General features: G+C 41.5%; 1 protein-coding gene across 4 annotated transcripts in view; it reads right to left on the bottom strand.

The window, feature by feature from the left end:
- SORCS1 (sortilin related VPS10 domain containing receptor 1) overlaps nucleotides 1-14651 on the bottom strand; it is a 578046-nt gene that overhangs the window by 98658 nt on the left and 464737 nt on the right. For all 4 annotated transcript variants that reach the window (XM_070780803.1, XM_070780802.1, XM_070780801.1 and 1 more), the window contains exons 11-17: nucleotides 12716-12818; nucleotides 12373-12449; nucleotides 10058-10149; nucleotides 8666-8773; nucleotides 5871-5988; nucleotides 4106-4236; nucleotides 1388-1501 (exon numbers count right to left, since the gene is read on the bottom strand). In XM_070780803.1, the coding sequence (XP_070636904.1) occupies nucleotides 1388-1501; nucleotides 4106-4236; nucleotides 5871-5988; nucleotides 8666-8773; nucleotides 10058-10149; nucleotides 12373-12449; nucleotides 12716-12818 (743 nt within the window). The remainder of the gene's footprint in view (nucleotides 1-1387; nucleotides 1502-4105; nucleotides 4237-5870; nucleotides 5989-8665; nucleotides 8774-10057; nucleotides 10150-12372; nucleotides 12450-12715; nucleotides 12819-14651) is intronic.

Raw genomic sequence — 14651 nt, forward strand, 5'->3', positions numbered from 1 at the left:
TCTCCTTCTGAAAAAAAGTTTGAATGGAATAGATGAAACCAGCAGATGTGATAACTCAACAAAAATCCCTTAGGGTGAGATGCTCTCAGGTAATATCCACCAAGTAGTATATACTATTCTAAGAGTAGTATGTTATTTTGGTGATATTTTTTAAATTAAAAAAAGTAAACATTTAAAATACAAAAGTACCTAAAGAAGAACATGAATGTCCTCTCCTCTGGATGGCAGCTCTCATGAGAAATGAGAAGGGCAGCTGTCAAGGAGTGCTGCCTACTGGTAAGTGCCTGCTTCCCCTCCCTCCCTCTCCCTCTCCTTTCAGCCCTTTCCTTCCTGACTGTCTTCAAACTGAACAATGGCTTCCTTCTTGCCTTCACACTTAGATGGAAACATCAGTTTTGGCCTTGCTGGTCTTCAGACAGGAACTATATTATTAGCTTCCCTGGTTCACCATCAGTGCTCAGACTGTGCCTAGAAACAAACCGTCTAACTTCCTGGGTCTCCAGCTTGCCAACTCCCCCTATAGATATCAGGATTTGAACTTGCCCACCTCCACAGCTGGGTGCTCCCAGTCCTTTTAACAAATCTCTTTATATATACATATATATCTCCAATTGGCGATAGAAAAGCATATCTTTGGAAAATCCTGATGAATACCAGAACATAGTTCTGGTTTCCCAAATGGCTCAAAAATGTCCTTTGATAGATTGCTTGAATTAGATTCCAAATAAGTTCCACACAGTAGTTTCCTGAGTCTATAAATACCAGTTACAATTTTGGGAAAGTCACCACATGGTTTTCCTTTTCATGGTATTTCTTAAATAATATTGGATAAACCCCACAGCACGTATCATTCAACACAAAATTTTCAAATCTGATTCCAGATTTATAAAGATCAGAATGCATGTCTTCAATGTGTCAAGACTGGATAGAGAGAAAATGGAACACATTCCTGCTAACACCACCATACTCTTGAAAAGCCAATGAGCTTCTTTTCTGCCTCTAGTTTCCACATCTATAGAGCAGGAAATGCACATGGGAAATATTTATTTGACCTTCCACACAGGGATGCTGCAAGGTAAAAGGTAGTGTCATGTAATTAAATAGTTGTGAAATAAGGATCCAAAAATGAAGCAATCTGTATATTATCATCATTGCTATCTTCATCCAAGTAACTTGTTTTGTTTCTTTATTTGCAACTGGAATCTTATTCTCAGATGGAATTTGCACTATTAATGCAAATTTGTGCTGATTAAAATGAACAAAAGCGAATAGACTGGTGCTATAATGAAACAGACCTGGTCTTTGGTCAGAAGTGATTCTATAAGTTCATCTCATGCTGAAAAGCAGCAGCAGATGACCTCCTCAGGCCAACGCTTCAGGCACTCACCCAGTACTATTGAGGTAACTCTGCCCCAAGCTGCAGTCCTTCGACAGAGAGGATGGATTGAACCAAAAGGCTGGCAGGCACTGACCATTGCTGTGTCGTTCGTAACCATAGTCACTGTTGGGGAAAAAAATGAGAGAAACCTTTCAGTAGGTGGCAACGTTACTGAGAACAATTTAAGTCAGTCCACAGCCAACTTCTACCCTGGTCAATTAGTAAAAAGAAAACAGTCATTCACTAAATCAATGCCTTTTCAAAAACGGAATCTTTCTTTCTATCAATTACCCAAGAAAACATTCTACAGAATCCATTTTGAGAAATGCTAACTTGGAAGCCACAGAGACACATGTATAGAGATGAAAGCTCAGTGCCCAGTAATTCCCCTTATACACCTTTCAGGAGCATAGATATTGTTCTCATCAGGGGGAGACACAATAGTGATTGTGCTTGGGCCCTGAGAAAGCTAGAATGGTGGAAGCCCAGTCCCCCGTGTCAACTGCATTGAAAAACCTAAGGCATCCACACGTAGCATAATCCTCACTACTAGTGCTGTCTTTGGGGTGCTCTTCCAAGACATCTGGATCTACCAAGGAGAGCTGAGCCAGGTCTCTCTGGGCACAAGCCATCTGCTTCAAAGTCACAGCAGGAAAGGCAATGTACTTCGGGAGTGTTGCGAGCATTTTCCCCAAAGGAAAACTCTGTCCTATTCAGTTAATGCCACCGATTGCTTTAAGTTTTCTCTAGTTTGAAAACAAAAAGTTTTCTCTCAGCCTCCTTGAATTCTTGCCTCCCGGAACCTTTGAGTCAACTCTCTTGGCTTCTGAAAGATAAAGCTGGGCACAGAGAATGGCAGCACATCACACCTCCTCACGCACAGACAATTGCAGGCAGCGATGGCAAGCACAGGTATGAACTGGCCCACCTGTGTGATGGAGGCGAGATGCTGGCACACAAAGGTTGGGAAAGAAGAACTAGGCTTGCTCAGGGGCCTGGCACCAGGCAGTTGGTTCTCAGAATTCTGCCCACACCAGCTGGGTTTGATTCTGGTGCAACACAGCATGGGTAGAAGGACTTCGGGACTCTGCCTACAGGACGCCCTGTGTTCATTTCAGGAAATTACAGTAACAGGCAAGGCCATCTAGCAGAGGGATGTCCGGGGGAGAGCCAAACTGAGAGAGAACATTCAGGGACAACCACCTTTGCCAAAAAATCACTGTTTGGGAAGGCCAAAGTCAAAGCTCTAAGATAAAAAGTTAACTCCCCGTGTGGATCCTCCTTGAATACAGTGAATAAAGAAGCAGCCAGGGTTCCGAAAGAGGCACGTGATGAATGACAAACATTCCACACAAGTTCTCCCTGTGAATGTAGTTCAGGATGTCAATCCTGAAAGGCAGGACAGAGATGAAATATTTTTGTCATTGTAACAGTGTTGTGCTGACTAAAAGGAAAGTCAGGGCTGGGGAGGCCCCTGCAGAATTCCCTGTGAGTCCCAGTGTAACTGAAGCTCTGTCTGCCTCCATCAGAGCCCAGAGAGAGACAGAACTGCCTCTTGGCTTGCCTTCTCTACCAACAAGACAGGAATAGCCTTGGGTTATAGGTCTGAGTACTGGCAGCCAATGTGGCAGGACTGGCCAGTACTATTTATTCAGAGAATGCTCCTAGAGGTCTACCATGAGAGATGCTTCTTTTTTCTAAGTAATGTTATGTGCATGTACACAGTATCTCAGCCCAATCACTGATATTCTGATGATCAGACATGTGACTGATGATTGCTACCCAGCTAATACTTTTAAGTAAATGTCTTTGTTTCTTATGCTGGTTAAGTTCAATCATTAACACTGGCATACACATTTAGCAATTGCTTTCTCTAAACCAAAAACACATAAATACATTTTAAAAAGGAGGAGGAAAAAAACGAGACCGAAAATGGGATGGACGTGATCAAGAGGGTTGGTTACCACCTATTCAGCTTCAATCATCCTTCAACCTCATCTGACAGTCAAAACTAGCACAAAGCAAGCACATCATTGGCCCCACAAGCTAGTTTTCTGCTTAAGTAAAGCTCCAAAAACATGTTGTGGCACTCTGAGAATATTTAACATCTAAATGTTGCACTCTTTTTCCAGTTTAAACTAGGTTAATACTGGTAAAAGGAGAAGGCTCTCCTACTGCTAGGTTCATAGAGCCATAGATGGCAATGCCAGTGACTCCATCCTTGCACTGAATTCAGAAAAATATTCCATGGCTTTCATAAGCAATTGTCAGCTAGCCACTAATTGAAAACCTCCAGGTATAGAAAATGCACTGCCCTAAATGACCATAATTTCACTACCAGCAACCCTAGATTCTAGAGAGATTTTTATCTTGAACACACATACATTTGCTCCCTGAAACATCCACTTATTGTTTAAGTGTTGCAGTCAAAAGAGACTCAGGGTGGATCTGGCTTCTCTTTTTGTCCTGAGACCTGTCAAATGTGTGAAGATAATTACTAGCTATCTCCTGAGTCCTCCTTAAGCCTAAAGAAATCCCTGTTTTTTTTTTCTGTATATACACACACACATAACCAGTAAGCCATGATGTCCCCACGTGGTAATTCACACAAACATGAGGTTTATCACTTGGATCTATGCATGTAACTATTCAAATGTAAACTTTCGTTTAAGGCCCACATGGGTTTGAAATATGCAGTGACTACATGGGCTAACAGCACGAGCTCACCAGTCAAAATCAGCCTCTGTGCAGACGCAGGGCTCAGACTCCATGGCGCCTGCATATTTTCCCTGCATGCATTTCCGCTCGGATTTTCTCTTCTTATATATCCTCTTCGCTCCCATGATGCATGCTTCCCCCTGTAAGGAGACAAGAATCTCACACTGTTGACCCATAGGCATGACCTTCCCTACTCCACACTAGGACAGTCCAGGGAGATGGTCTCAAATCTTAGGGTGATCTGGACGTGGGCAGTCTGCTTTGTGCTAATAGCATTTTCTTTTCAACGTCTAGAGTCCTATTACAGAACATGACGACAAAGTTAATCCTAAGAAGCACCGAGAGAGTGTCAAAATGTCCTGAACTCTGTTTTCAGCAAATCCTCACTTGGCAAGGTGTTGAGTAGAAGGGTATGAGGGACACACAGGTAATTAAGACTCAGCTTGTAACAGTGTATTACCAACAAACCTATGGTAATTAAGTTGACTTCTTCTGTAATAAAAGATTGGCACATGATCATTTATGTGCATATGAAAGAAGAATATTGCTAAGAAACATAAAGGTCCATTTTGCCTCGGTTTATTATGCCTCTGCCCACACAATTTTACTGCACTGATTTTACATTCCTCTACAAGATAACCATTGGAGAAGGAAATGGCAACCCACTCCAGTGTTCTTGCCTGGAGAATCCCAGGGATGGGGGAGCCTGGTAGGTTGCCTTCTATGGGGTCGCACAGAGTCGGACACAATTGAAGCGACTTAGCAGCAGCAGCAGCACAAGATAACCAATAGCACTACATTCAGTGTTTCTCCACAAAATAAATGAACGCTTTGAATATTACAATGTCCATGCACTCCAAAGGGGAAAATATCAGCTATGTGAATGAGCAATCCTTTCATTATTGAGCCTCCAAGAAAAGTGGGTGATTCTAGCTGATGTAGCTCCCATTGTCAAACCCAGCTCTGTGTGTGTGTCCAAACGACCAGAGAGACTTTTGTCTAAGCTACTCTACACTGTCTGTCTTGAGCAAGCTCACTTTAACCAGCTGCACTACACATCGACACATAAATATACAACTCAGTCTAGGTTTGGAGAATATGTTGTGTTGCTTTCTCAATATAGTGATGGCTTTGCAAGCAAGGGCCCCAGCTATGTCCTTTGAGAGGCTGGCAGAATGAGTTCTTGGGAAATCAAAAGAGAGATGTTTTATCCAAGCATTCTATCAACAATATGAGCAGAGTAGCAGAGGGGCCAGGATGAAGGAAATTTTCCTACTAATTCCACAACCTTATAACAAAAGAAGCTTGGAAGGAGGCATAAAGCAGTATCTAATCCCAGGGAATCACAGTGGTGGGGAGGAAGAACTTTACTGGCACTCCTCACCCAGCCCAATTTTGCTGTTTTATGTCTCTGTTTGCATTGCTAGATAAAACTGAAGAGCCTTTCCTCACCCTTGCCCCCACACCCTGCAACCAGATGACATGCTCAGATAAATTATGTTTGGATCTCTGTGCTGAGTTGCTGTTTTGTTTTGAGTTGTAAGTCTAAGCCAAGCGCATTTGAATTTTATCTCATTACACCCTAGTACAATAAAAACATAAATTACTTCACAACAGCAATAAATGTTGAGTTTGTTCACTGCCATGGCACCCAGGACACATAAGAAACCACCAGATGGACGTTTTTGCCCAGAGAACCCTGATTCCTACATTTGAATGACTATCTTCCCCCAGTACTCTTCATGCCTCCCACCCAGGACACTCGTCCCCCTACCTGGCTGTGCAGCTGCCAGGGTCTGTAGTCCTCCTCGGCACAACGCCTATCGAAAATGGACTTGTAGTCCACTTTGACCAGCTGCCATTCAGAGCGGTGACTGAAGTGTCCAAACACTCTGCAGATGATACAAATACTCACAATAATAGCAATGCTGACAGGTGCAACCGCAGTTAGCATTTGTTGAATATTTACTACGAAGTTAGCACAATGCTAAGCATCCTATATCGGTCGTATTATTTGATCCCCAAAACACATTTCTGAGGAGGGTTGTTATTATTGACTCCACTTTACCTGTGGGTAACCTGAGGCTGAAAAAGTTTTAACATGCAAAAACCAAAGACAAATCACCAAGAACTGGTAGAGTTAGAACCCAGGGGTGTTAGACTAAAAGCCTGCGGCTATATACTCCACAACAAGAACTGTTGACCAGAAAGAAAAAATAAAAATGAGAAAACAATCACAAATCCTGCCCCCTATGCAGTCCAAGATTACACTTCAGGTTCTCTTGCATTTAATCGACCTGGTCCTGTGGTTTCCATGCTATTTTATCTTCCCACCATTTCCAAGAAGAAATAGGCAACAAGGCTGAAGAGCTGTAACTACTTCCTACCCTGTTCATTCTACTTTCCTGACTCAGAGAAGCTCAGCTACTTAATGAAGTGTTTGAATCACCTATTGCCAATGTGAATGAAAGCTACAAGGCAGCCTTTACAGTCAGCTTTTTTCATCTGTGTTTTGTAAATATAAAAACCGAATAAAGACAAATTATAGAATAAATTGCTAACCCACTGGGTAAAAGTGTAACTGTTAGGCATATTAATTTTTGTTGCTCTTTTCTATTGTCAAAAAAAAAAAAAAAAGAAGTAAGGAGAAAAAAAAATCAGAAAATGTACCAACTGTTTACTTTGATTTAAAAATTTTCACTGTTGACAGGATCAGCTGCTTTAAAATCTTCCCTCTTCTCTGAATATTGGAAATAAAAGCAAAAATAAACAAATGGGACCTAATTAAAATTAAAAGCTTCTGCACAACAAAGGAAACTATAAGCAAGGTGAAAAGACAGCCTTCAGAATGGGAGAAAATAATAGCAAATGAAGAAACTGACAAACAACTAATCTCAAAAATATACAAGCAACTCCTGCAGCTCAATTCCAGAAAAATAAACGACCCAATCAAAAATTAGGCCAAAGAACTAAACAGACATTTCTCCCAAGAAGACACATAGATGGCTAACAAACACATGAAAAGATGCTCAACATCACTCATTATCAGAGAAATGCAAATCAAAACCACAATGAGGTACCATTTCACGCCAGTCAGAATGGCTGCGATCCAAAAGTCTACAAGCAATAAATGCTGGAGAGGGTGTGGAGAAAAGGGAACCCTCTTACACTGTTGGTGGGAATGCAAACTAGTACAGCCACTATGGAGAATAGTGTGGAAATTCCTTAAAAAACTGGAAATAGAACTGCCTTATGATCCAGCAATCCCACTGCTGGGCATACACACTGAGGAAACCAGAATTGAAAGAGACATGTGTACCCCAATGTTCATCGCAGCACTGTTTGTAATAGCCAGGACATGGAAGCAACCTAGATGTCCATCAGCAGATGAATGGATAAGAAAGCTGTGGTACATATACACAATGGAGTATTACTCAGCCATTAAAAAGAATACATTTGAAGCAGTTCTAATGAGGTGGATGAAAGTGGAGCCGATTATACAGAGTGAAGAAAGCCAGGAAGAAAAATACCAATACAGTATACTAACGCATACATATGGAATTTAGAAAGATGGTAACGATAACCCTTGTATGCGAGACAGCAAAAGAGACACAGATGTATAGAACAGTCTTTTGGACTCTGTGGGAGAGGGAGAGGGTGGGATGATTTGGGAGAATGCAGGATACAGGGTGCTCAGGGCTGGTGCACTGGGATGACCCAGAGGGATGGTATGGGGAGGGAGGTGGGAGGGGGGTTCAGGATGGGGAACACGTGTACACCTGTGGCGGATTCATGTTGATGTATGGCAAAACCAATACAATATTGTAAAGTAATTAGCCTCCAATTAAAATAAATAAATTTTAAAAAAAGAATTAAATGAGATAAACTATATTTTAAAAAAAAATCTTCCCTCTTTGTTTTCCACTTCTGATTTTCCAGAAGAAGGAAAAATCAGAGTTTCATATTTCAAATTCAAAGCTCATGTTTTGAAACCCACAGGCAGGCAAGCCATTAATCAAGCCTTTCACAAATTAATGATCATCACTTTCCAGACAGGAATGAGCGCAAATGTAATTTCACAAGAACAGACTGTTCTCATGGTTCCCCTAATATGCCTCACAATTGGGTTAGGTAAAGAGCCAGGGAAAAATAACATCCTTTGTGGGGGTGTGATCAAGCTCTGTGTTCTGTCTTAAAGTGAAATCATTCTTATATGCCTGTGATTTTCTGTATATCAAGCCTGTTTATTATTAAAGTTTTAAATTGATAGCTTTATCTTCTATTGAAAAAAAAAAAACACAATTTCCCTAAGCTCGTTCAGTATAGGAAGAAAGAGGCTGCACCACGTTGCTACCAGCCCACAGTACAGGTCTCCTAATAGCTAGCAGAGAGCCAAGAGAATGGATGCGTGCATTGTTCTTTCTTCTTTGCTAGGGAATCATGAAGTCAGATGCACTGCCTTTGCTGGCAACTTTAAAACTGAAAGCAGCAAGGCGAACAGGCTCAGCTAAAAACCACACGTTTCTGGATTTCTATGAAGACTAGAAGACAACACGGTTTTCCACTTACGTCATGATGAGAGTCTCTTCCCCAGGTTCACCCAGAACCCCATCCACAAAAAGGGGAATAGATGTGAAACTGTATTTGCTCCAAGATCTCCCTTCATCAAAACTCAACCTGATGACAGAAAAAAAAAAAATTATAGTCATCGGATCTCAAAAGAAAATCCTTTCAAAGAAAAGATACTACCAACGAGGAGAGAATATATTTTGGAAGTACCTGGGGCATTGTCAAAGTGAGCCTTTGATATGAATAAGTGTTCTTAATTACATCAGAAGGTGGATATACAGCTAGCCAAGTGATTTGGGGCCCAGATGTATTATAACATCAATCAGTGGAGAGCTGAATGAAACTGGAATGATAAGTCGCTGATAGAACTTTTTTAAATTTGGATATCTTATTAGGTCTTAGATCTCAATGTGACCCTCTCTAAAACCTTGCTGTCATCTAGCAGGAGGCCCTGCAGGTGATTCTGAGAACAGTCACCTTCTGAGACCACTGCGATGGACTTAAATCAGCCACCTCCACGTGATCAAACCCTTAGTGGTATCCTTCGTACATTGTTACAAATCCCGGTTGACCCACTGAGTGACTGGGTGCAGAAGAACAGGCTCTTGAAAGTAAGCGAGGACTCTGCAACTCTGATGGTCATACAGGATGTTTGCTTTCCCCTGCCTTTCTCTGGGCTGCCTTCCCTCAGGCTGAGCCTCTGGTTCTGTTATTTCTGCAGCTTTCCCTTTGGTCCACCAAAGTAACCAACACTGGAGGGAAAATCAAGCCTCTGACTGTGAACGAGCTCACCTGTGCAGAGAGCCACTTTCAAACACACAGATAAAGGAATCTACTGAAAACCCCTCTGGAAGTTAGGCCTTGCATGTTCATCTACAGAAGATCTATAGGGAGAGTTTCAGAAAACCACCCTTTCCCGCCCGCAAAAATGAGGCCAAATGCGATCAGAGCAGAAGTGACACGCACTGCTGATCTCTGTGCAGAATGAACAGAGTGAATGCAAATATTAAACTTCGGGAGACAATATTTGGGATAGGTGGCTGTGAGAAATTAAGCTATTCAGAGATTATCCTTGACAACCATTCTACCCATGACTGTATTGAAAGAGTGAGGCGCTGGAGGTACTGATGGGGGAGAGGGGGGCTGTCACATTCCAAAACCATGTATAATTGCTCTCTAAAGGACACAAGCAAGCTCCCTTTCTCTTTCTCACTTTCTCTCTCTCTCCTTTCCTCTTGCTTCTTATAATAAAGCAAAGGTATAAGTTATGTTCCGGCAGACCATGACAATTTACTACAAGCACGGTTATAGTCTGTCAGCCTTACTTAGACTGGTCTTAGCTGTGTGCAACCAGTCCTGGGTACAGGATTTAGGGGCAACAGGTGCCTTTACCAGAGATGTCGAATTGGGAGAGATGTGTGCTTCATAGCAACCAGGACTCCACCTTGATCCAGATACAAAACACTGTGCTCTTCTTCAAAGATCTGGAAGAGGAAAAGCACATACACAGCACCACACCCCCACCCACACACACCCAGGGTTCAGAGAGTTAGTCTTCATTTGAGGCAAAATAATCTCTCCATGAGCCCCCATGATAGAACTGGGCTCCCCCAAATCTGTGGAGAGACACAGTTACGAACAGTGCTTCCCCACGTGGGTGACATGTGCCACTGGAGTTCCAGAAAATGATTTTAGGTGCTCCACAAGAGAAATTTAAATAATAACTAAGAGTCATGTGTTCATATTTCTATTCCTGTCATTTTGTGGTGAGCTCTGTTGGGTTCCATTTATGATTATGTTGACATTTGTGCAACTGTTACATTGGGTCACATCTTTAGATCAGAGAAACCTTGGAGACACACTATTCCAATACTCTCATTTTCACAGATGAGAAAACTAAGGTTTAGAAAGAAGTGGTGACTTGCCTAGGACCAGGTAGACGATAATGGATGATGCCAGGACGGAGCAAATGACAGTGTCCTTTCCACATGCAATTACTTCAAAGTTTCCAAGTGTTACAGGGGATAGATGTTCCTGTTCAACTCACGGATTCTCTAGCCAGTCATAGAGCAATTCTGATCAAAATGAAATCATACCTTTGGGTACATTATCATTGGGTCTCTCTCTGTATGTGGAGAGAGGAATCTGAGGTAAAATGAAGACTGGCTAGAGACAATTTCTAAGTCCTCTCCATACGAGATGCATCTTGTCTTCTCACAGTCACTCTGTTACTATAGCCTTGTCTGTGATTGCACTATAGACATAATTGTTTCCACTCTGTCTACTTCTTACATTCAAGATGTACCCAGGACTATAGGAGAGACTTATTTGCTTTGTTTGGGATGTGTTACAAGGAAAAAAATGTGACCCTGGCTCTCTAACTATTGTCCATAGGAAGCTTAATAATGCATGTTCCTATATATATCCATGGAGAAGGAAATGGCAACCCACTTGAGCATTCTTGTCCGGCAAATTCCATGGACAGAGGAGCCTGGAGGGCTACAGTCCATGGGATTGCGAAGAGTTGGCCATGACTGAGTGACTGAGCATATATATCTCCAAGATCAAAACCCCTGGAATTTCTTAAGCAAGTTTCTTTCCTGCCCCACTCTTTTCAAAACATGTGAATCACAGTGCAGATTATGAAGCTAGGAGAGGGTAACTAGACCGTAACATGGACATCTTTGCCTAAAATTTAAAGCTCAGTGTTCTCACTGCTGTGTGATTACCTGTGCATTAGATTTCAATTTATGGTGCTAGTTATTGTATGATAATTAAATGTCAGTGGCTTATTAAAACATATTTATTGAAGTGTAACAACCAAGCATTAGGCACCTATTTTGTTAGGACTGCTAAACCTCATTAAGCTCCTGTTTTATAAGCTAGGAGTATCTAATTTTCATTCAGAAGAAAGAGGAAGCATTTAAGCTAAACACACTGGTTGAAAGTGATTCCATTCCTACTTTCCCGAACATATGCGCCCTGATGGTTATTACTCTGTCTTCTGCATATGAGCTTTAAACATCTCAGAGCACCACCTGGGTAATGGCTTTTTCTGAATCACTGCATTCTCCTCTATTCTGACTTCAAGGCAAGAGGAATTTACAGAGGCAACCCGGCATTAGATAGGTAATCTCCCTTCCAGGCTTCATGTTCCCTACATAATAAACTCTCTAGATTTCCCGCTTTCTTTTAAGGGGAAAATTCAGTCATATCTAATTTTGTTTCATTGTTACTTATAAACTTTCTTACATATAGGCTGTGATAAAGTGTCAATTTTTTAGGCCTTTCCTGGTGGCTCAGATGGTAAAGAATCCTCCTACAGTGCAGGAGACCCAGGTTTGAACCCTTGGTTGGGAAGATCCCCTGGAGAAAGGCATGGCAACCCACTCTAGTGTTCTTGCCTAGAGTATCTCATGGACAGAGGAGCCTGGCAGACTACAGTCTATAGAGTTGCACAGAGTTGGACATGATGAAAGTGATTGAGCACGCATGCAAAGGCTCACTTATCACACAAAGAAATCAAATTTAATAAATATTTGCTGAACTCAGAACTTTTGTAAGCCATGAATAAAACAAATAAGGGAATAAACACATTGAGAAGCTTTAGGATTCATGTGTGACTGAGTAAGTTCCCAGAACTGAAACAATCTGGACAATTTTTAACACATTTAAACACCAGTAACTTAACCAGGATACTTTCTTACCTGTCTCCAAGTGTTTCCCGCATCCGAAGAAACAAACATGCTGATGTCACTGTCTGACAACTCAGAACCTATATTACCTGGAGAGAGCACATCACCATTAGTGAAGAGAACTTTCTGCAAAAGCTAACGACGGGCTGTGCTGGCAGTGTGCACTGCCTGAGGTGGATTTCGACGGCAAACACTCTATCTGAGCAGGGTTTTTCAGCATACTTGCTTCAGGGTCAGTGGCTTAGGTGCCTTTCAAAAATATTTTTAGCTTGCTCATTAAGTTCCAAGCACAGCTACTGGGCTTCTTAAAATAAATACAATTTATAGCAGTGAGCAGACCAGGCAAGCTGCTTACCTGAAGCCACTATGATGCTGGGGGCTGTGTCTCTGCTGGCGATGATCCCTGATGTGTAGGGATTCTCAGAGACCTTAAGGTGAAGGTGTAGGGAGCAATAGGGCTGAGAAGAGGAGAAATGAGGATCATGAAAGTACACCATCTAAATGGTCATTTAAAACTCAGATTCAGAGCTCCTATCCATTCATTCAATCATCCCACCCATCCATCCACCCATCCATGAACCCATCCATCCACCCGTATTTCATTCCACAGATATCTGGTGCCCACTAAGTATAAGACATCTGCCAAACTGTTGAAGGAGAGAGCACTTTCATTTCAAGTCTAGTCTACTGAAATAACTGCCGTTTGGCCATTCAACAAACATTTTAATACTTTATCTGCAAAACATGTGGTGTAGTTTTATGAAAGACTTAACACTGACTAAAATTTGGTCTCTGCCACTGAGGAGTATACAATTTAAGATCTTTCTATTGATTATCATAAAGGAATATATTTTAACAGCCATGAGATAAATACAGACAAAATATGAAATTCTAGGGGATAGGAGCCTACATTTAACTTCGGTTGAGGGGAAATTTCAAGGAGAAAATGGCGACGGAGGCAAAGGTGGGTAGGATTTGAATTGCAGATGAGATGCTCAGAGGGATAAAAGACATTTCGGGTCTGAGTAATATCAGTAACAAAGAAAAGGAGCAGAAGAGTGGAGCTGTAATACAACAGGTAGTTGGGTAAGACCAATGAGGAGAAATGGGGTTTGAGATTGGACAGAAAGTACAGCCAGGCTGGAGGTGCTCTGAAGAAGTCACTTGGCATCTCTTAGTCATATGAAGCCTTGGTCTCAGTTCTGTAGAAGAAGCTGTATGACATGTGGAACTGTCTTTACATCCGCCAGACAACTGACATAATGTCTGTGTAAGGGTATTATCAGATTCAGTGTAATTCAACATAGAAGTTCTTGTAGATGAAACACGCAAATGACAACAATTTAAACAAAAATTTAAGGGACTTGTTTGTGCATACAAAACTCCATCAAGTTTTCAGATGAAGACATCAACAGTTTAAAAAAAAAAAAAAAAACCAAACAGGATAGTAAATCTCACACAAATTTCATTTAAAATTGTCCTTGTACTGAATCATCAACAACGACAAGTTTGTGACTGAACCCACGTCACTTTTCATCTCTCAGGAAGATTATTTTCTAATCTTATCGACTTGAGTTTTTGAAATCACCAATGTACCTCTGTTATTACTTTCATTCTGCTCTGTAAGTCTCAGCCAGCAGATATTCGGAGAGCGACAGAGATGCAGTGATTACATTTAGATGGGATAGAGTAAATGACAAACTAAAAATGAAACTCAGAAGTAAAAGCAGCCAAAACCCTGGTGAAATGACACAATGGGTCACAATAGGGTATTTCCATCACTGCCAACAGAGGGAGTAAACTCCCAAGGAATGATGACCATAATAAATGGTTGGCTTTGCATGAAAATTTCATGTACAGCTTTCAAAAATGGAATTCTTACTCTGCAATGTTCCATAAGGGTAAAAAGACCACCCCTGTAAGAAGAAACAGTCAGACCCCAAAACTTGGCTGCCTTTTGTCCAAGAGGAAGATTAGCGAGGGTATGGTATGCTACAGAGGCCCCAAGGAAGTGCTGACCAACACTCAGGCAGATGCTGAGACAGGATAACCAGAGGTGTCAAACCATGTGTCCATGAAAATGTTCCTGACAACTGCAACCTATCAGATCTTGCTTTCTCTGATTTACCACAGCTTATTTACCACGCACAATCCTGGATCATGTCATTGAGTATGCAGAGTTTTATCGCCCTAAGAGATACACTTGACAAATAAAGAGAAAACATCAAGTACTGCTTTACATCTTCTGTAAAATCTCACATAGAATCTAAAAAAGACAATCAATAAACACT

The sequence above is a fragment of the Bos indicus genome, chromosome 26 (genome assembly GCF_029378745.1).
Source record: "Bos indicus isolate NIAB-ARS_2022 breed Sahiwal x Tharparkar chromosome 26, NIAB-ARS_B.indTharparkar_mat_pri_1.0, whole genome shotgun sequence".
Taxonomy (NCBI): domain Eukaryota; kingdom Metazoa; phylum Chordata; class Mammalia; order Artiodactyla; family Bovidae; genus Bos; species Bos indicus.